Below are 19892 nucleotides of genomic sequence, written 5' to 3'. Positions count from 1 at the left end.
ATAAGGAGGGGGCTGTTAACCCTGTTTAGGATTTATAGTTTGCATTAGGCCGGAGATATTCATGCTGGTGAGAGGAGTAAAGGAAAACATCTAATGGACAACTTGTGCAAAACATCCAGTAGCAGGCCAAAACTGCATTGAAACTCCTTTTCGGTAAGTCAGTTCATGTAAGTTAAAAAAACACTTGCTATTTCTGCCAAAAAATATATGTATTTGGGATGATTCCTTCCAACAAATCTAAATTTTGATGCTTCTCAAAGTATACTAATTTTTTTTGGATAACTTAGAAGATGAATAAGCAGATCGCAAAATGGCTTGTAGGGAAGGAAGGTATTGTCCTTCAAAAATTCAACTTGCTTATTCCCATGAGTACTGCTCATTTCTCAAGCTTTGCTGATTGCCAGTGTAAGCTCTTTCTTGCCGAGGAGCTTGTCTATAGTAACCATTTCCTCTTGATCTTCCGTAGTCACGGTCACCTCCATCTTGACCAGCTCTGCCAAACCCACGGCTGCCATAGCGTCCCCTCCCGTCCATGGAGTAGCTAACTCTGCCTCTACCCCTTCCTCCTGGGTCCCCATTTTAAAGACAAACCAAAAAGAATCTCAACATTTGTGGAAGCAGAGCAAAATAAATTTTCATGACATCAGATTTTAGTAAAGAAACTTATGAAACGAAAGAAATGAAGTAGGAAGCCACCAGAAGGACCAGGCTTAGTGATTCCCTAAGCAGTCCAATTTCGGCTCTTACAAGCACATAAGAATCTAATATAGGCCCTATTTACTTGTGAGTATTAAAAAAGGGCCTACTTCAACTGATAACAAACACTAACTATTTACTAGAAATCAACGAGGTCCTAAGTAAGTTCTGTTGATACCAGCATATGAATTGTTTTGAGACCAATACCATGGTGAAGAAGTGGGAGCCAAATATTTACAATTGCAGCCTGACGAGAATGCAAGTGAACTAGTGCGTTTATAATCCCACTGAGCATATTATTCTTCTCTACTCCCTGTTTTTCATCATTCGTGATACCACTGTCATTTCGAGATCGGGTTACTGAAAGTACTCCCAGGAAGTAGTGATGTTCATTGTTCATTTTATACTGAATTTTCACATGGAGACACAGCTAGCTCCAGAGTTAAAATTTTACTCCAAGAAAGGAAGGGTAATTTAAGAGGATGGTTTGGTTGATCCACGTTCTTTTACGTCCCTTATCTTCCACTAAGTAGGGAACTAAAGTCACTGCCATGACACCGCCAAAACAAAAGTAGAAAAGCTGTCCTGCTTACCCTCCAAATAGGCTGAAAGATGAGTATTTAATTTGATAGGGTAAACATTTGTGGACTATAGAAGAGTGCCAAAAGCACCTTCTTGAATTGCTAAAATTGTGCTTAGTGATCACCTGGTAGAAAAATATTGTGCTCAGAGAATCTTAGAAAGAAAACGAGAAACAATTTAGCTTAAAGATATGCTGGATTTCATGAATGAGAAAATGTAATAGCTTATTCATTGGCCTACAATTGAGAAGAAAACACATACTTCCTCGAATTAAGTTGTTTCTGTTTGGTCTCCTCCCTTCAATGTACAACTGGTGTCCACCAATCTGAACAGTAGATGCCTGCAACAAAGTTTACTTAATTGTCAATACCTATTCTGAATGTAAATGCAGTAATTAGTCTTAGTTGACAGTATTAATTACAATGAAATGAAAGGGAGAAAAATAAGAGATACAAGATACTCTCTCTGTCTCATATTATATGTCATGATTCTCTTGTACACGCCCTTAAGAAAAATTAATTACGATGAGATTTTGACTATTTTACCGTTATTCATGTCTTAGTATTTAATCTTTCATCATTGATATTTGAACAAAGTTAATCATAATTGAGGTGTTTGCAATCTTCAAGGATAATTATTACTAAGGGTAAAAAGTACTAAGGGTAATCATGTCTTGGTATTTAATCTTCAAGGATAATTATTACTAAGGGTAAAAAAGGAAAAGGATAATCAATTTTGTCTTGAACTTCTAAAGTGACAAATAATTTGAGACAACTATTTTTAGTAACCACGACTGATAATATGAAACGGAGGGAGTAATACACAACTTCCACACCATTATACTTGGATTACTTCCATCTTGTGCCAATTCATTTGACCCATTCACAAAATAGCACCATTTTCAATTATTCAAATTAAGAAAAGATAGGATGTCAATCCATCACAGCCTTCCTAGCAGTGTCTTGTTTGACTTTCGTACTCTTTGGAAGATGAAGAGTTTAACTAAGAATAATTTTAGCAAGTCTAAGCATTCTAAATACTTATCACAAGCTAGTCCAAATGCGAGGTAATCAGGTAATAGTTTAGTTTTTATTTCTTTTGGTTTTGAGGGGGGGAAGGGGGATTGTTAAAGTTAATCCCAATAAACTTTGGGTTAAACTACTGCAGGTTTTTACATATTCCCCTTGTAACCTGACTTTACTTTAGCACGGCAGAAGGCAATCACGATGCTCAATTAGCAATGGAAATTACCGAACAAAGTCATGCTTATCCCGGTTCTGCCCATTGGTAATATTTGTACTTTTATTTCCTAATTATCGTGGTATTCAAATCGCATCATTAAAATCAAGACGGAGGGAGTAATAATAGCAACATAACTGGCGAGGAACACATCTAGAAGCACCAGGCAGAAATGAAGAACTTATGGCTAGAGTATTGAAACCTAAACACAACAACAACCCAGTATAATTCCACTAGTGGGGTCTGGGGAGGGTAGTGTGTACGCAGACCTTACCCCTACCCTGGGGTAGAGAGGCTGTTTCCGATAGACCCTCGGCTCCCTCCCTCCAAGAACTCCTCACCTTACTCTTGGGGTGACTCGAACTCACAACCTCTTGGTTGGAAGTGGAGGGTACTTACCACTAGAGCAACCCACTCTTGTCTATTGAAACCTAATACACAAAAGGTATAATTAAATATTAGATCAAATTTTGAAATGTTAGTTCAAACCTCAATTGCATTCTGAACACCAGTTACATCTTCAAATTCGACAAATGCATAGCACACATCAATGTCCTGCATCACATCAAACTCCAGATGAGCTTTATATTGACCTAACCTAGATTCAGGAGTAGACAAAAGAAAGATGATAGAACAAACCTTTCGCGTTCTAATGGCAACAGCATCAGGTTTTAGTTTACCAAACTTTTTGAATTCCTCCTCGATTTCATAAGCTGCCATCGTTGTAGGCACATTTTTGACATATACAGACTTGACTTCAACTGCGGAAAGTTCGAAAAGGAAAATCATGTAAGCATATCACTCAAATGAGATCCCTTAAGAAAAGAATACACATTCCTGAGAAGATAGGATGAGCACATTGTACCAAGGTACGAGAAACTAACCTTCATCTTCCACAGCTGAAGCCTCTTCTGTTGCCTCTGTTATAGACCTCTCAATAGCATTAGTCAATGGAACCGATGACAGAGCAGGAGGCTCTGGCACATGTTGCCACTCTGAAGGAGGGGGTGTAGGTTTGTTGAAAGAAAACTGGGCTGGTCCTCCTTGTGCAGACTGCCCTTTAGTAACCTGTAACTTCCAATTTAGAATCAGGCAAATAAAATTAGTTCATAGCAAAAGCATACTCAAGACAATAAGAGAATGTAACTGTCAGAAGAAGGTAAAGGTAATGGCATACAATAGAAGCATAAGTGTGCTTTTGGGGCTCTGCAACTGGTTCCTCAATAGGACTGGATAAATGTTCTTGTACTGCATTAATTGTACTTTGTAATGAGCCGTTTGACTGTGCTGCAAAATTATCTTCAAGGATCTTCTCGGCTTCAGGGACATGTTGTAGCCGTTCGTCCGGAAAACTGTAGTTATTGACAGGCCCATTATCTTGAATTTTAGGAGGAGCAGCAAACTCCCTTGCCTGGATTTCTCCACCAAGCATGTAGTTGGGTACTGCAGAATCCACCATTAATCTTTTAAATATGGACATTTTCTTTTTCACAAGTTATATTATAGTACTGCAGCATTAGTGCACAAAATTGCAGAGAAACAGACTTCCAAGTCTTTTTTCAGTTGCATCGACATTTAAGAACCTAACAAAAAGCGGACAGGATATTTCCTCAGCATAGAATGTGAGATTATGACATAGACAAACTATAAACAACGCTCAACATGCTGATGTGATACCTTTCCTGTTCGGTAGGACGCAAATGTTTAGTGATTAGTGCATAATTACAACCTGTACAAGCAACTAGAGCTTTAGCTTTAAGCATCTATTTATTGGAACACTTCTTGAAGGTGCTTGACAAGAGTGGGTTGCTCTAGTGGTAAGCACCCTCCACTTTCAATCAAGAGGTTGTGAGTTCGAGTCACCCCAGGAGCAAGGTGGGTAGCTCTTGGAGGGAAGGAGCCGAGGGTCTATCGGAAACAGCCTCTCTACCCCAGGTAGGGGTAAGGTCTGCGTACACACTACCCTCCCCAGACCCCACTAGTGGGATTATATTGGGTTGTTGTTGTTGTTGTACTTCTTGAAGGTGCTTCAAAGGGAAGCCTATCTGGAAAGCTCCAGTTCGGTGCTTTCCTGTCATCATTATTCGCTAGGATTAGGACCATCTCCACACATCTTTTTGTCTTTCTATTTAATATTTTCTAGACAAACTACTTCAAAGAAGTACAAAAACCTTTTGGGATATCTTTACTTCTACCCTGTGTACTAAACACATTAAAGATGTTAAACTTTACCATTTCAAAAAAATAGAGATGTTTCAGAGTGTAATCTTTTTGCCAAGTTATCGCTGTTGAAAAACGAGGAGTATTTTTCTTCAACTTTTCCTTCAAGTTAATCACCTATGAGTGTGGGTTACATAAAGAAACAACACCAATTAATAGCATATCACTAAAACTTCTCACCAGGAAGAAAAATATGACAATTGGGAAATTAGTGAGCTTTGGCTTTCGGAGCAACTAGAAGTATTCTCCCCTACTTCATCAAAAGAAGTATCCTTCCCTAACGACAACTTACATAGGGTGAATCATTTACCATGCTCCCCCTTGCCGCATGGTTCTGCTCCTACTTACACACCCCAACACTCTCGCTCTCCTCCTCCGAAAAAGCTAAGAAAGAGAAAGACCTTAACAGTACACTAAATAATTTCTTCTTTTTATTGAAGGGGGGGGGGGGGGGGGGGGGAGGAGTAATAGAAGCACCACTAAGTGAGAGGATCTACCCATCAGACATATCTTAGGATGAAAAGCTTGAAGATTGAACTCATACCTTGCTCTTGAATTGTAGTGGAGACATTCAGCTTGGAATCGAGGCTAGTCTGCCCTAGATAGGGCACCGGATGCTGAAGAACTTGTTCCTCATCAACATAGTGAAAGATATCATTGAGGACAAAGTATCCCTTTTCCTGGGGTGCAAGGAAAAATGTTTGTACGAACTTCCTACTCCTGTTGATACCTTTCACGTGGACAGAACCTGAAACCATCACTAGGACACCACCATTCCATGATTCCAAGGAATGCAGTGTTTTAATCTCTATCCCAGTATAATGGAGCGACATGACGAGGGTGTGGATTTGCTGCACAAAATCACAGAAAGAAAAATGAAAAAGAGCAGAATAAATCATATTGGGGCCAAAGGCACATGACAGATCATGAACCATTTTATTAGCTAGTTGAAAATGACCTGAAGTTTTATTATACTGGAATAGAAGTTGTTCAACGATAAAGCTTTTCTTTTTGAACAGGCGTTCAAAGATATAGCTTTTCTCTTTTGTCTATTTGAAAATCTTTTACTTTTATTAGTAATAGAATCAACTCACTGGTACTTATGATTCTTTTTATGAAGTAACTCACTGGTAGTTATGATACTAAGAAGGAACTCAAGACACCAGCGAAATGGAGTTCCTTTGATAGAAGTGTACATTATGGGACTCACTTGACAGAAAAGGGGAGTGGTGGGGGATTGAGCAATATACACAATGCCACTTCTTTCAGCTTTCAACTTCTAGAGGACAGAGAAAAACCACTGATGCAGCTCACTGGGGAAACAGAGAACTTGATGGACATAGCTTCTATATTTGTGTTTCAGAAAGACTGACTTTAACCTAAACACCTAGAACATGGAAGAGTGAAAGCTGCACTCAGCAGATAGTTTTCCATATTAGAGCTTTGTTTTAGAACAGGGGTTAACTTCATGGAAGAAAAAGCTAATCTGGAACTTAAGGACATCATAGAGATGACCACAGAACCATGCTCCAGTTAAGAACATGTATCGAGCAAGATCAATCAATCATTGGTTAGCCCAATTATATCCCATACAGTACTAATAATGAGTGAATTACTCTAAACAATAATTAGTCATACATTAGTAATAAGCTTTAATTAGCACATGACAACTGAAACAGCTAAACAAAATCAAAAGGGTGCTGGTCCAATGTTAAAGTCAGCCCTGTACAACACATCTAGAGCAACAAAATCAAGAATATTAATCATCTAAGTCATTTATGTGTATTTAATGTCCAACTCAATGGATGGACAACTTGGAGAGTACTTTAGTTTAATGTTTTGGCTTCTGCTGTTTATCTATTTGAAGCCAAACAAACTGTAAAAGCACAAGAATAAGAGATTTCAACTTGGTTTTCACCAGTGTAAATTGAATAAACTTGGATCAGCCAAACTCTGGCATAAATTAAACAAATTCCAAGGCAAACAACCAAAAACACTTAATTGAGAAGCAACTAGAAAGAAGGTTTTACTCATAAGCAAGTACAAAGAAGTAAGGCACTTTAGATAAAATACCAGCATCCCTGAAGCAGTCTCCCTGGTGCTGGAATCAATTCGAAGCACGGTACTAGCATCACTGTAAAACTGGTGAACAAAATCGGGTTGGGTCTGTAACATCTGATAATACTGGCCCACGAAGTACGTCCCGACCTGAAACATTACAGAAACCCCAAACAAATGAAATTCAAATCCCAGCCATTAAAAACAATAAATCAATCAGAATCCTTCAATCCCAAACTAGTTGGGATCAACAATATGAGTCCACCATATATTGTGCTCTATTTAGGCTCATTTCATTCGAGCACTGATAAGTAATTTACCTTCTAAGACAAAGTAGGGCTCTATACAGCTAAAGGTTCTCTAAATCTCACACATCCTTACCTAATCTAATGTAAGTGCAACAAAAACAACTAACCCTTAATTGGTTACTCCGAAACAAGTTTTTCTTTTTTGGGACAATTTATCCTTATCTAGTTGGTATTGCCTATATATCGTGTTTGTTTCCATTGCATTATATTCTCAAATGTTCGCATTGAATATTAGAGATTGCAGCTCTTTTCAGAAAATTTGTCCCTTTTTAGGACATTCAATCACTATAGTATTCCAACTATATACAGGTGCATTTAAAGAGAAAATAAACAAAACAAAAATATTTACCTCTAGTAGTTTCTATATCTCTTAAAAGTGGATGTAGATACGCATATCCATATAGAATTTAACTTCATACATTGACATTGTAAAAAACTTTTACACTGTCAAGTCACTTAAAAGCCAATTCAACGTGGATTGATAACTAGCAAAACAGGGCACCTCATGTTTAACAGCAGATAAAACTAAAATGAATGTGTAAATTAATCTACAACGTCAGGAGTCGTATTGTTTGGAAAAAGGTTATACCGGGATTATACTGAGGGGATTATAATGTACGGATTAAACAATAATGGGATTATTTAGTGGATATACTTTTTTGGTATATGTTTGACTTATTGGATTAAAAATGGGATATACGGGGTATAACATAAAACGTGTATTTGGTCACAATAGATAAACTTGGATAGACTTTAATTTCCAATTTTAACTTTAAAGAAGGGCACTTTTGTCATTTGATGTTTTATCCCGTGATTAGCTCGTCAGATATCATTGAGAAAGAAATAGGAAAAAGTGTTATCAAACGGTTTCCTGCAATTCTTCCCAGTATGGAATGAGTAAGGAATCAAGCTACAAGTCTCGATCTATACAAAAAGCTCTCGTTTTTTTCTTTCTTTCGGTTTCATTAATAACAGAAAAGATTTAATTTATCTCGAGATTGTTATGCCACATTAAATATGGTATAAAAATAATACCAAAATTGTGATATAGCTAATCCCGGATTTACTTGTAACGGAAATTAAAATTCATTGGGATTACTTGTAACGGAAATAATAATTCAACCGAACATGAAATTACATAATCCAACAATGTATCTCGGGATTATTATCCTTATCCTTTTAACGAGCTGCATACAAGTTAAATCCATCTATATATAACCACATATATCAAAAATCCAAACAGCAAAAGCTAAAGCTACACACAAACAAACAAACAAACAAACAAACGTTCCTCCGCTCTACTCAACTGCTTTACAAATGAATAAACACACACGGAGGCAACGGTTATAACGAAAGGAATGCCTTGACACTCTATTCAACTGCTCTACGAATGAATTACACAGACAGGGAAGAAACGGTAAAAACTTAAATAGTTTTTCATCAGTCAAGTGACTGGCAAGTGAAAAGAGGGACCTGAGCAGCAGTGACTGGCAAGTGAAAAGGCGTCGCCATTGAGTAAAACGCGGGGGCAACGGCGGCAGCAGAAACGAACTAACCAAATCCAATGAAATGGGAATCCAAAACCCTAGATCTGCAAAAGATCTAAAATCCACAATCCAAAAACCCTAGATTTCACACATTCAACATTCACATTGCCGCAAGCAAAATAGCAGCAGCAGAAGAAGAGTGTGTGTGTGTATATATATATATATATTCCGTTACTTTCCACTAACAGCAGCAATAGGCACTGAGTTCGTCAGTCACAGCTAATCACTTTCTAGAGAGAGAAAAAAATGGAGTGAAGAAGTGAGGGCTCGTGACCACTGGTCTAAAATGCTTAGAGAGAGAAAGAGCTGCTTACGCGTTAGAATAAGGAGGATTTTGTAGGTTGGTGAGAAAACATGCGCATCTTAATAAACAGCTGTGTTTTGCACGGTTTTGGTGCTGGTTTTTTATTGGTTGGGTAAATGTCCGCACGTTTTCAACCGTTGATTTAGACCTCATTGATAGGGCTTCTTTTTATTTATTTTTTAGTATTTGTTTTGCTTAGGATTATCTAATAGTGTGAAGTTCGTCCTAGTTGCCTAGTTGGTAGAGATGGCAATGGGGCGAGGAGTAAAACGGAGTAAGGTGTGAGTAAGTTCGGACAACTATGATATTTATTAGTAGTAATGTATTGTTCTTAACGAGGTGAAATAAGGAAACACGTAAATGAATAGATAATGGAGTGAGACGAAGGCAAAACAAGGTAAGCTATGAATAAGATCGGACAACTATCGATATTTATTAATAATTTATTGCTCGTAGCGGGGTGGAACAAGGAAGCACTTGAGTAAAGTGGGCAATGGAGCGAGACAAAGACAAAACGAGGTAAGGTATGAGTAAGATCGAATAACTATTGATATCTATTAGTAATGTATTGTTCTTAGCGGGGTGGAATAAGAAAGTACTTAAATGAAGTGGCAATGGGGCGAGAAGAAGGCAAAACGGGATAAGGCTTGAGTGAGATTGGGCAACTATCGATATCTATTAGTAATGTATCGCTCTTAGCGGGGTGGAACGGGGAAGCATTTAACTTATGTGGGCAATGGGGGTGAGACGAAGGCAAAACGTGGTAAGGTATGAGTAGGATCAGACAATATCTATCGATGTCTATCTTTGCAGGATAAAGCAAGGAAGCACTTAAATGAAGTGATACGAGATAAAATAGAATTTATTTTTTGAAAATAAATAACATGGCACGACGCGAGCGGGGCAGGGGAGAGAGGAAGCAAGGTAGGAAGCGATCTTAGTTCTCTTGAACCATATCGGATATATACATTATTAACAAGGAGTACAAAAAGTTTAATTACGAAAAAATTAGAGTATAAAGCGTCCATTATCTAATGAATAACGGTATTGGAGGATTTCATTTTGTTTCATTTGGATTTGCTTCATACTTAATTATTCGAGCATCATTCATATTAAATGTTTTTTATTTTCGTTTATCGACATACAAATCTCTAAGTATATTTTGAAAATTCTTTAAATGCGATGCTTGAAGAATCTACGATATAAATGACAAAAGTATAGCACAGACTTTTTGTTCCTCTAGCCCAATTTTATGTTATAGATATATATAAATCTTCAATAGGAACTAAGATTTATTCATTATTTAGGATATATGTAAGTTTGATATAATCTAATAAGCTTTAGCAAACTAATAATGTTTTGTTAGTGTAGTTACTTAATTGTTAATTTGAAGTGAATCTAATTGTGTGAATCAATTCTAAATTGTTATAGGATAAAATCTAAACTTGCGTATTTAGATAAACATATCACTTAAATAATAAGATGATGAATAAACGTTGAATACTACTTTTAATGCGGAAGAATTACTAAAATTAATTCTTACGAGTATCAAAATCTCAGAGTTTATTATTTAGATTAAGTTTAAAGTCAAATTAATACGTCCATCGTTTATTATGTTCTATTTAACTGTCTATCTTTTTGAAGGACAATCGCAAATTTCTTTCGCATCATTGATCATTTGATTGTTACAACCAAGATGCAATCAAATTGCGTATCTCTTATCCTTTTCAATGTGTCCACATTACTTTTCCAAAAGTACAGTGCAAGAATTTAAGCATTTTAGTTGTTAAAATGCGATGATGACACCATAGCAACTCTCATTAATCTGCCACCTCAATTTGAGAATCATAGTTAATTAATAAAGAAAAAATAGAAAATAAAGCATGTTTAGTCGAACACATGTTTTTGGTGTGTTTATTTTCCCAACTTTTGTGGAATAATTATGCACGTCGGTATTTATACAAGAAAAGAAACTAATCCCAAGCATTATTTAGTGCATTTGCTTGTGCTAATAAGATGCCAATTAGTTTGAGTCACATTAATAGCTCCTCTAAAATATGAAAGGAACAATGATATCTCTAAATTATGAAAGGCAGTAAAGAAACAAAGATAGAAAGCTCAACCTATGGAAGATGTAATTCAAATGGTACATCTCCCTTTGTCCTAGTTAAAAGCCTTTAGCCATCTTAATCCATGAATAAAACATTGTTCTTCTATTGATGATAAATTTTCAACTTTTACAACTAATATACAAGAATCTTGTCCATCTTATTGTTTCTTCCCTTGTGCTAAGCTAATGCGCATTGCCCTTCCATCCAGTTCCTGAAATGCAGACACAAAAGGGGCATAAATAATAGTTCATTTATTTTCTCAAGAAATGACAACCAGGTTTCGAAGCAAAAGCGGATCCATGATTTTAATTCTACGGGTTCAAGATTTTGGTTTCAACTATTGAACCCATCATCTTGTTTGAATTATGAGTTCATAGCTTAATTTTTAAAGCAATTTTGGTGAATTTTATACTGAAAATCCAGGTATAACTGTTGGATTTGCCCCTACTTGGAAGCAGCAAATCATACAGGCTTTCAAATAGTTTCTTTTGAAAAAGCCAGTCCAAAGTATGACCCTGAAGCGATCTTCTAGTTGGGGGATAAAATCCGACATGTGCTGGGTTCGGAGAAGGCCCGGACAGCAAGGGTATATTGTACGCAGTCTTACCCTGCATTTTTACAAAAGGCTGTTTCCACGGCGTGAGCCCGTGACCTCCTGGTCACATGTCAACAACATTACCAGTTACGCCAAAACTCCCCTAATAATAGCGGTAACCAACTTGTTATAATATATTAAATTCCACTTACTACTAGTATAAAAAAATCTTTACACGAATAGTGTATATAACTTAATCCTTTCTCAAGAAGTGATCTAAACCAATAAAATGCTTCAAAAAGTGAGTTCAAGAAATGCATACCACTCCATTAAGATTTTGAAGGGCATTCTCCAATTGTTCTCTATTCTCATAGCTCACAAAACCATAGCCACGAGATCTCCCAGTCTCACCATCATATAGTACCCTAGCTCCAACAACAGTTCCATATTCTTGAAATGCTTGTACCAAACTTTCAGATGTGACTGACCAGGCCAAATTACCAACAAAGAGTTTGTGTTCAGTTTCTGGGTAAAGTGGTTCTTTTGGTTTAGGCTTGTCTGAGAAATTCACCCTTAAGGTTCTTCCACCATACTCCTGAAATCAGTAAATCTTGCTTCAATTTATAGCCTCAAATCAGCTCAATGACAGAAATATTTTTGTTAAACAAACATCGATTCGCGAAAGGAAATTGAATTAATTTCTTACTCTTCCGTCTAGATTTTCGATTACTGTTTTGCAATCTTCAAGAGAACTCATTGTCACAAATGCAAATCCTCTGCTTTTACCTGTTTCCCTATCATAAAGAACCTGAACAAATTGAATAAATTAGCAAGGAAATCCATTTAGGATAGGAGTGACATTTTGGTTTTGTTTAGGAGGAAGTTTTTCATAGCACTAAAGAGACATTCAAATAGCAGCATACATGTTTCTCAACATTTGACTACAAATGTATTCCACTTTAGGTTAAGTTCAAACCAAGCTTCAAACTTTTCTGCACAGTAGTGATCTTCTTGTTCTGATTACTCTGTCTCACCCTTAACTAACTCATGTAAAATTGGAAAGTACATTTTCTAAATACAATGTTATACTCCTTATTTTGAAATTCGAGTTTCAATTTGTGTTGGATTAAGCCAATCCAAAATACTTTTATCATGTTGTGATATTGCCTAGTTTAACCTAAATTCACCCCAGTTTCTCCAAAAGGTCTTACAAAATTAAAGATATTTCATCTTGTATTGGTAAAAAAATAGATTCGCCACATGAACCAGTTAAGCTTCAACACGGGTCCATCAAGTTGCGAAGGAAGTGGAGAATGGCGTGGACAGTGTGTAAAGAACACTCGAAACTAAAATATGTTGGTATTGTAACTACTAACTAATAGTCTCGGAACTGATCATAACAGAATGCCACCAAATCAGGTAGAAGAATCACTCATAATCCCGAATGAGAAGAGAATCAACTAAATTCCGGATTACACAGGATTTGACATTATTATGCTATCAGTTACGAATCAATTATGTAACGTACAATAAATGTAATAAATGATTGTAACGGGCAGGTATTGAACGAGACAATCAGTTACGAATAGGATTACTATTTAAACCCATATTCCCTACATTGTATCTCGTATGAGAAATCACTTTACTATTCTCGTAATCTTAGCATATTATTTCTGGCAATTCAAGATCCAAGTGATATAATAGAGGAGCTATTTCCATCAATAAGAATACTCTTTCCTCTTATACAATTTCTTTAGTATTTTGCTCATTTGTTTGTTCTCTTACTGTTCTTATTTGAAAAAGTCAATCCAATCGGTTATTAGTGCCCTAAAATACAAATTTAATTATTTTGACCTTCAAAATTTTCGGGTTCACACATATATGTACCTTTTTGCTAATCAAATTGTTAACACAAGACTTTGTTTGAACACACACGCCATATCTTGTAGATTAAGGCATTAATCTATTAACCAATCACAAGCTGAAAATTGAACATAAAAGTGAAAGTGTATACCTCAACAAGCTCAGGAGTAGCATAATCTTGAACAATCCCAGCAAGTTGTGCACTATCACAAAGATACGGCAAATTCCCAAAATAAAGCTTAGTATTTACACCTTCACCTTCACTACTACTCTCTTCAGAACCCTCTCCTCCTTTTTCCTCCACCACCACTTCCTCTTCAACCGCCACCGCCTCGGCCTCTTCCTCCTCCACCGTCACCGCCTCGGCCTCCTCTTGCGCCACCGCAGCCGCCAACCTCGGCACCACCCTCCACTTCTTAGCAACTGATGTCACTTCACTTCCAAATAAATGAACTGATGCTGTTGCTGCTGATGAAATTAATGCAATATTTGGTGTTCTAGTGGATGGAACTTTGAGGAGATGATCAGAGTTATAATTAGGCCATGTTTTAGAACGTATAGAATGAAGAGTACTGGAGAATGAAGAAGCTACTGCTGTGGCAGCTGCGGCCGCCATGTTTCGCCGCCGGAATCTTGGTTGAAATGCGGTGGTGATTTGATCGGAGATTTTACAAAAGTGTAGAGAAGTATGGGGTTATTACAGTGTGTTTTGAGTGCTGATGTGTGGAAATGAAATCCAAAGAGATAGGAGAAATATACATGAGGTGGATATAACTGATAAGGTTTTTAGATTTTTGCTTTTCTTGTCATGTTGAAAATTGAAGCTCTATTTTATTGGTCTTTTTTGTAACGTTGGTGTTTTCTTAGCCACAATTTCTTTTCCATGTTTAAAAGCTTCTAAAGAGAAAAGGGAAAAAATTGAACAATAAATATAATTAGAGATGCAGTCAAATTATAGCAGCTCTGTCATGTCTAGGAGCTGCACGTACAGTGTTTATGTACCCAATTACTTTCCCTTAGTCCAAAAAAATATATAATATTTTTCGAATTTCGAAATTTTTTTGCCATAATTTTTTTTATATGCTTTAAAAATATCATTAATTATTATGACTTGTAATACTTTTTTTTTATAGATTTCAAATATATAGATTTTATTTTTAAAAAATTTAAAAATTCTTATATGAATTCGTAATTAAAGGTAAGAAGTATGACTCTCGAAATCATAAAAGTATCATTCTGTTAATATTTTTTTTTAGATATGCTGTTGCATTCTACAATTGTCACACGAGTACTAAATATAGTTACACTCATATTAACTAACTTAAAATTGAAAAATTTATGTATAAGCTTAAAAATTCACTTTCATAGTTTTTTTTCCGTTTCTTTATATTCACGAGACGACGACGACGACGACGACAACAACATTAACAATAATAATAATAATAATAATAATAATAATAATAATAATAATAATAATAATAATAATAATACGGTATATTAAAAAAGATTGCTAGTGTCTAATTGTCTGCAAAAACAAAGTTACATCGAAGTCCTTTATTCTTTTAGTATTTATCTAATTTATAACTCTTCCTTGTTTTTTTTTTGTTGTATAATTTGCCTTGTTTATGTAAAATTTGCCTTTTCTTTGCTATGCCATGGAAAAAGGAGCAAAAACAAAAAATGCTAAGAGAAATATTAAAGAGGCCGTTTTGGACTTTGGTGGTTATAATAATGAATACAAGAGGATTAAATTGTAAAGAGAGATCACGAATTAGACTAAAGTCTATTATGTTGCATTTATTAAAAGAGTTAGTGGTATATTCATTTCGGTTTGGATGTTATTTTTATTACAAACTCATATTTATTGTAACACTTGACCATTAATTAGTTTGTCTTTTGGAGAACCGGGCGGTTCAACTAACAGAAACGGTTCAGTTTTCTGCTTATCTAATCTTCCTCTTTGAACTCCTTCAGCTGATAAATTAATTTTTCATTGCATTCATTTTATCAAACAAACGCATATTCATTTTGTTAAGCTACATTGAGAACGCAATGTACAATAACACCACCCAACTTGAAACCCATAAACTCAAATTGCGAAGTTACATGTGAAATAGCCCTGCTGAAGAAGCTCAAAAGGTGTTTGATGAAATGCCTGAGAGAAACACAGTCTCATGGAAATGTTGAAAAAGCTGTGTGTTAGTACAATGAAATGCCTCCCCGTGATTTTTTTTTGTATAACACTATGATTTCAGGGTTGATGCAGGCACGGAATGTTGAAAGTGCTAAAGGGAATTTTGAATCTATGGAGCATCGAGATGTCGTGACATCGAGATCCCGACAGGTAATGCCACTAACAGGTTTTTGGATGAAGCACTTGAGGTATTTGCGGGTATGCCTATAAAAGATGTTTCTTGGAATCTTATTATTGTTGGTTTGGTAGAGTTCACAAAGCTTAGAATTGGCTAAAGAGCTATTCAGACATATGAGGGACCTGGAATTCTCGTCTTGGATTATTATGATGAGGGGGTTGATTATTGTGACTCTTGGAATGAAATGATAAATGGATTGGTGGATAATGGGGAAATACTCGAAGCTATGAGGCTTTCTAGTGAGATGCCGCAGAAAACAGGGATTTATAACGAATGGAATAGTGAAAGAAGCTCACACACTTCTATAGGAAAACCCGTTTAGTGTTTTTGTGTCACAGATTAATGTAGTCATGAGGTTTTTCAATGAGAGTGATATCGAGAGTGCCATAGAACTTTTTGATCAGTTGCCATATCGTGATACAACTGCAAGGAATGCTACAATATTTGGACTAGGAAAAAAGGACCATGGTCAAGATGCAATCAATTTGTTTATTACAATGAAAGATAAAGGAGTATTATAGGAAGAAGCAACTCTTTGGGGTATTCCATCTTTTGGGTGGGAAAAGACCCAAATTGGGACTAAATATGGCACTTTGAAAATCTTGGAACTAGGATTTGTGATATATCCTGCATCAACTGCACATACTTTCCCACCTTCTACAGTGAATTTCGAGAGCTTTTCTACAACTCGAAGATAATTGTCTTTAGAAATTTGACAATTTTTTTCTTCAAGTCTGTTTTCTTCACGCATCATAGCACAACTTTCAGTCTTTTTCATGAATTTCTCTAACATTGACAGGTTACTGTTCAGGCTGATATCGATATCTAATCAATGGAATGAGGTATTTTTTTCAAGAACTAAAGTTTCAGCCCCATGATAAGTTTGTTTGTTTCAATCCATAAGATTAGGATAACCTGTCATCATAAGTTTATTTCCACCAAATAAAGGAGAGAATAGCATAAGTAGTTTAATTAATCCTTTACAAAAACAGTCTAATTTGCTTCACTTGAATTTCCAGACTACCTTCGAGATGAATCAAGTGTTGAGGTTTTTGTTATTTATGATGAAATAGTCTTAAAATGAGGGTGAATGAGAAATGCAGGAAAAAATAAAATTTTTGAGTAAAATTTTAAGTTTCCCCCTCTTGACAATGAGACATTGTCCCATATTGGAAGAGGAAAAGATTTTTGGTGGGTATATATATAATTGCTCTTCTTGTAGCTCTTAAAGAGTTAAGAAGAAAGCAAGCCTCGCGCCGTCGTCGTCGTCGCTCGCGAAGCTCGGCTTCGGCTCGGCTTCGGTTAAGATTATCCGCATTTGTAACGGATATGTTCCAATCCGTGTATTGACCACCAGCTGCAATAGCAGCCGCCTAATGCTCTTCCCACCATGGCCAAGTGCTTGCTCCACAAACAAGCTAGTGCATGCTCCACCATGGAGGGTGGAGGGTCGTTCATCTTCAAAGCTGACTGCTATAAATATGTGCAGCAGCTGTTGAAGAAAGATACACCAAACTGAAAACGCTCAACTTTGGCTATACATTGCACTCCTTTCTCTCAGCATTTCCATACTATTTTCTGAGTTTCTACTCCTTTGTTCTGCATTGTTTTAACTTCAAACAAAGCAACTGTAAGTATGATTTGCTACCAAACTTTGTGTTCGCTGAAACACTGGGTTTGAAGTACCGCTACACCAGTGTGTGATTTGTTATATCCTAGGAGGAAATAATCCATAACCTTGGGTACTAGGAGGGGATTAAATTCTTTAAGGAAACACTGTGAATTCAGTGGGCTCGAATTAATTACTGTTTCATTACGATAGCTTATATTTTTCAGAATTATTATTTACAAATACAGCAATATTGGCGGGACTAACAATCTTAAGGAATTTAATATTTATTTCTGTATTTGTGTTATTCTTATTATTCTGCAAACTAAAACCTTTGTGGTTTTGTGTACTCCCGTTTTGGAGAGTAAAGCCTTCGTGGCGTTTTGTTGGAGATTAAAATCTACGTGATTTTTACTCCAGTTTGAAAACGTTTATTAAACGTTTGTTTGTGTCATTCTTTTACAGAAAAAATGACGACTGAAAGCGAAAACCAAGCTGTTCCGATGGTGACTGCCAACGCATCGACAAGCCGAACACCGGCGTTGGCACCGGCAGAAAAACCCGAAAAATTTTTCGGGATTGATTTCAAGCGCTGGCAGCAGAAGATGTTCTTCTACTTAACTACGTTATGTCTACAGAAGTTCATCAAGGAAGATGTTCCTGATCTGCCAGATAAAACTCCAGAGAATGAACGCTTTGTCATGATTGAAGCATGGAAGCATTCTGATTTTTTATGCAAGAATTATATTCTTAGCGGACTGGATGATAATCTGTATAATGTATACAGTGGCGTGGAGACGTCAAAAGAATTGTGGAATGCGCTTGAAAAGAAATATAAAACTGAAGATGTCGGGATGAAGAAATTCGTTGCCGCAAAATTTTTGGACTACAAAAATGGTAGATAGCAAGTCTGTTATTACCCAAGTCTAGGAATTGCAAGTGATTATTCATGATCTACTTGCTGAAGGTCTTGTCATCAATGAAGCATTCCAAGTAGCAGCAATGATTGAGAAGTTGCCTCCGTTGTGGAAGGACTTCAAAAATTATTTGAAATACAAACGAAAGGAAATGTCCCTTGAAGATTTCATTGTTCGGTTGAGAATCGAAGAGGACAATAAAGCTGCTGAAAGGAGAGGCCGTAGAAATTCAACAATAATGGGAGCAAATATTGTTGAAGATAACAAAAAGAGGAAGAAGGCTTCTGTTCCGAAATACAACCCAAGCAAGAAGCGGTTCAGTGGAAACTGCTACAACTGTGGGAAAATCGGACACAAATCTACGGAGTGTCGTGCTCCGAAGAAAGACAAGAAAAGGGGTCAAGCAAACATGGTAGTAAAGCATGATGATGTTGATAACTTGTGTGCCATGCTTTCTGAATGTAACTTGGTGGGAAATCCTAAACAGTGGTGGTTTGATTCTGGAGCCACTCGCCATATTTGTGCAGTTAGAGAAGCTTTTGCTACTTATGCTCCTGCTGGACCCGGAGAGACAGTTTATATGGGAAATGTTTCAACAGCAAAAGTTGAAGGATATGGAAAGATATTTCTGAAAATGACTTCTGGCAAGGTCATGACTTTGAACAATGTCCTTCATGTTTCCGAAATGAGAAAGAATTTAGTCTCTACTGGACTTCTTGTTAAACACAGTTTTAAGTGCGTATTTGTGTCCGACAAGGTTGTCATAAGTAAGAATAAAATATTTGTAGGAAAAGGTTACCTCACCGAGGGCCTTTTCAATCTAAATGTAATGGTTGTGGAAAACAATAATAATATCTCAGCTTCTTCTTACTTACTTGAGTCAAATGATTTATGGCATGTACGTTTGGGTCATGTCAATTATAAAACCTTACGGAAAATGATTAACTTGGAAGTACTGCCTGAGTTTGAATGCGAAAAATCAAAATGTGAAACATGTGTGGAATCTAAGTATGTTAAACATCCTTATAAGTCAGTTGAAAGGAATTCAAATCCTTTAGACTTAATTCACACAGATATTTGTGACATGAAGTCAATACCATTTCGCGGTGGAAAGAAGTATTTCATAACTTTTATTGACGATGGTACTCGATATTGCTATATTTACTTACTGAATAGTAAAGATGAAGCAATAGACGCATTCAGGCAATACAAAAATGAAGTTGAAACGCAACTTAACAAGAAAGTAAAAATGATAAGAAATGATAGGGGTGGTGAATATGAATCTCCTTTTGAAGAAATATGTTTAGAATATGGAATTATTCATCAAACAACAGCCCATTACACGCCCCAATCTAATGGGATTGCGGAAAGAAAGAATCGCACATTAAAGGAGATGATGAACGCGTTGTTGATAATTGTTGATAAGTTCTGGTTTGCCACAGAACTTGTGGGGGGAAGCCATTCTTACGGCTAATCGAATATTAAATCGAGTGCCCCATAGCAAAACACAATCCATTCCATATGAAAAATG

General features: G+C 36.4%; 2 protein-coding genes across 3 annotated transcripts; both read right to left on the bottom strand.

Moving 5' to 3' along the window:
* Positions 1-102: 102 nt before the first annotated feature.
* LOC104087737 (nuclear transport factor 2-like) lies at positions 103-8986 on the bottom strand. 2 transcript variants are annotated; one of them, XM_009592295.4, is made up of 9 exons: positions 8577-8986; positions 6811-6945; positions 5282-5588; positions 3695-3960; positions 3402-3585; positions 3157-3278; positions 3007-3072; positions 1540-1618; positions 103-566 (listed from the first exon to the last, which is right to left on the bottom strand). In XM_009592295.4, the coding sequence occupies exons 1-9, from the start codon at positions 8613-8615 to the stop codon at positions 358-360; spliced, it is 1407 nt and encodes a 468-aa protein (XP_009590590.1). In that variant the 5' UTR covers positions 8616-8986; the 3' UTR covers positions 103-357. The 2 variants fall into 2 exon arrangements, with proteins under 2 accessions (XP_009590590.1, XP_009590589.1); XM_009592294.4 differs by having other exon boundaries at positions 3402-3591; positions 8577-8958.
* A 2026-nt stretch (positions 8987-11012) lies between these two features.
* LOC104087738 (28 kDa ribonucleoprotein, chloroplastic) lies at positions 11013-14268 on the bottom strand. The gene is made up of 4 exons (XM_009592296.4): positions 13615-14268; positions 12307-12408; positions 11923-12195; positions 11013-11276 (listed from the first exon to the last, which is right to left on the bottom strand). Exons 1-4 carry the CDS (start codon positions 14077-14079, stop codon positions 11223-11225), a joined length of 894 nt encoding a protein of 297 aa, XP_009590591.1. The 5' UTR covers positions 14080-14268; the 3' UTR covers positions 11013-11222.
* Between the last annotated feature and the right edge of the window lie 5624 nt (positions 14269-19892).

Source organism: Nicotiana tomentosiformis, chromosome 9, assembly GCF_000390325.3.
Source record: "Nicotiana tomentosiformis chromosome 9, ASM39032v3, whole genome shotgun sequence".
Taxonomy (NCBI): Eukaryota; Viridiplantae; Streptophyta; class Magnoliopsida; order Solanales; family Solanaceae; genus Nicotiana; species Nicotiana tomentosiformis.
The sequence above is the reverse complement of the archived record's forward strand: the minus strand, read 5'-3'. Positions and strand labels throughout refer to the sequence as shown.

Bases quoted from the DNA above. Each gene is read 5' to 3' on its own strand.
- LOC104087737 (XM_009592294.4), bottom strand. From the start codon at position 8,615: ATGGCGACGCCTTTTCACTTGCCAGTCACTGCTGCTCAG. The intron at 5,589-6,810 runs GTATTTTATCTA...GATTTTGTGCAG, and splicing joins AGACTGCTTCAGGGATGCTG to CAAATCCACACCCTCGTCAT. The intron at 3,073-3,156 runs GTTTGTTCTATC...GATGTGATGCAG, and splicing joins TTGCCATTAGAACGCGAAAG to GACATTGATGTGTGCTATGC.
- LOC104087738 (XM_009592296.4), bottom strand. From the start codon at position 14,079: ATGGCGGCCGCAGCTGCCACAGCAGTAGCTTCTTCATTCTCCAGTACT. The intron at 12,409-13,614 runs GTATACACTTTC...CAATTTGTTCAG, and splicing joins CTACTCCTGAGCTTGTTGAG to GTTCTTTATGATAGGGAAAC. The intron at 12,196-12,306 runs GTAAGAAATTAA...TACTGATTTCAG, and splicing joins TCGAAAATCTAGACGGAAGA to GAGTATGGTGGAAGAACCTT.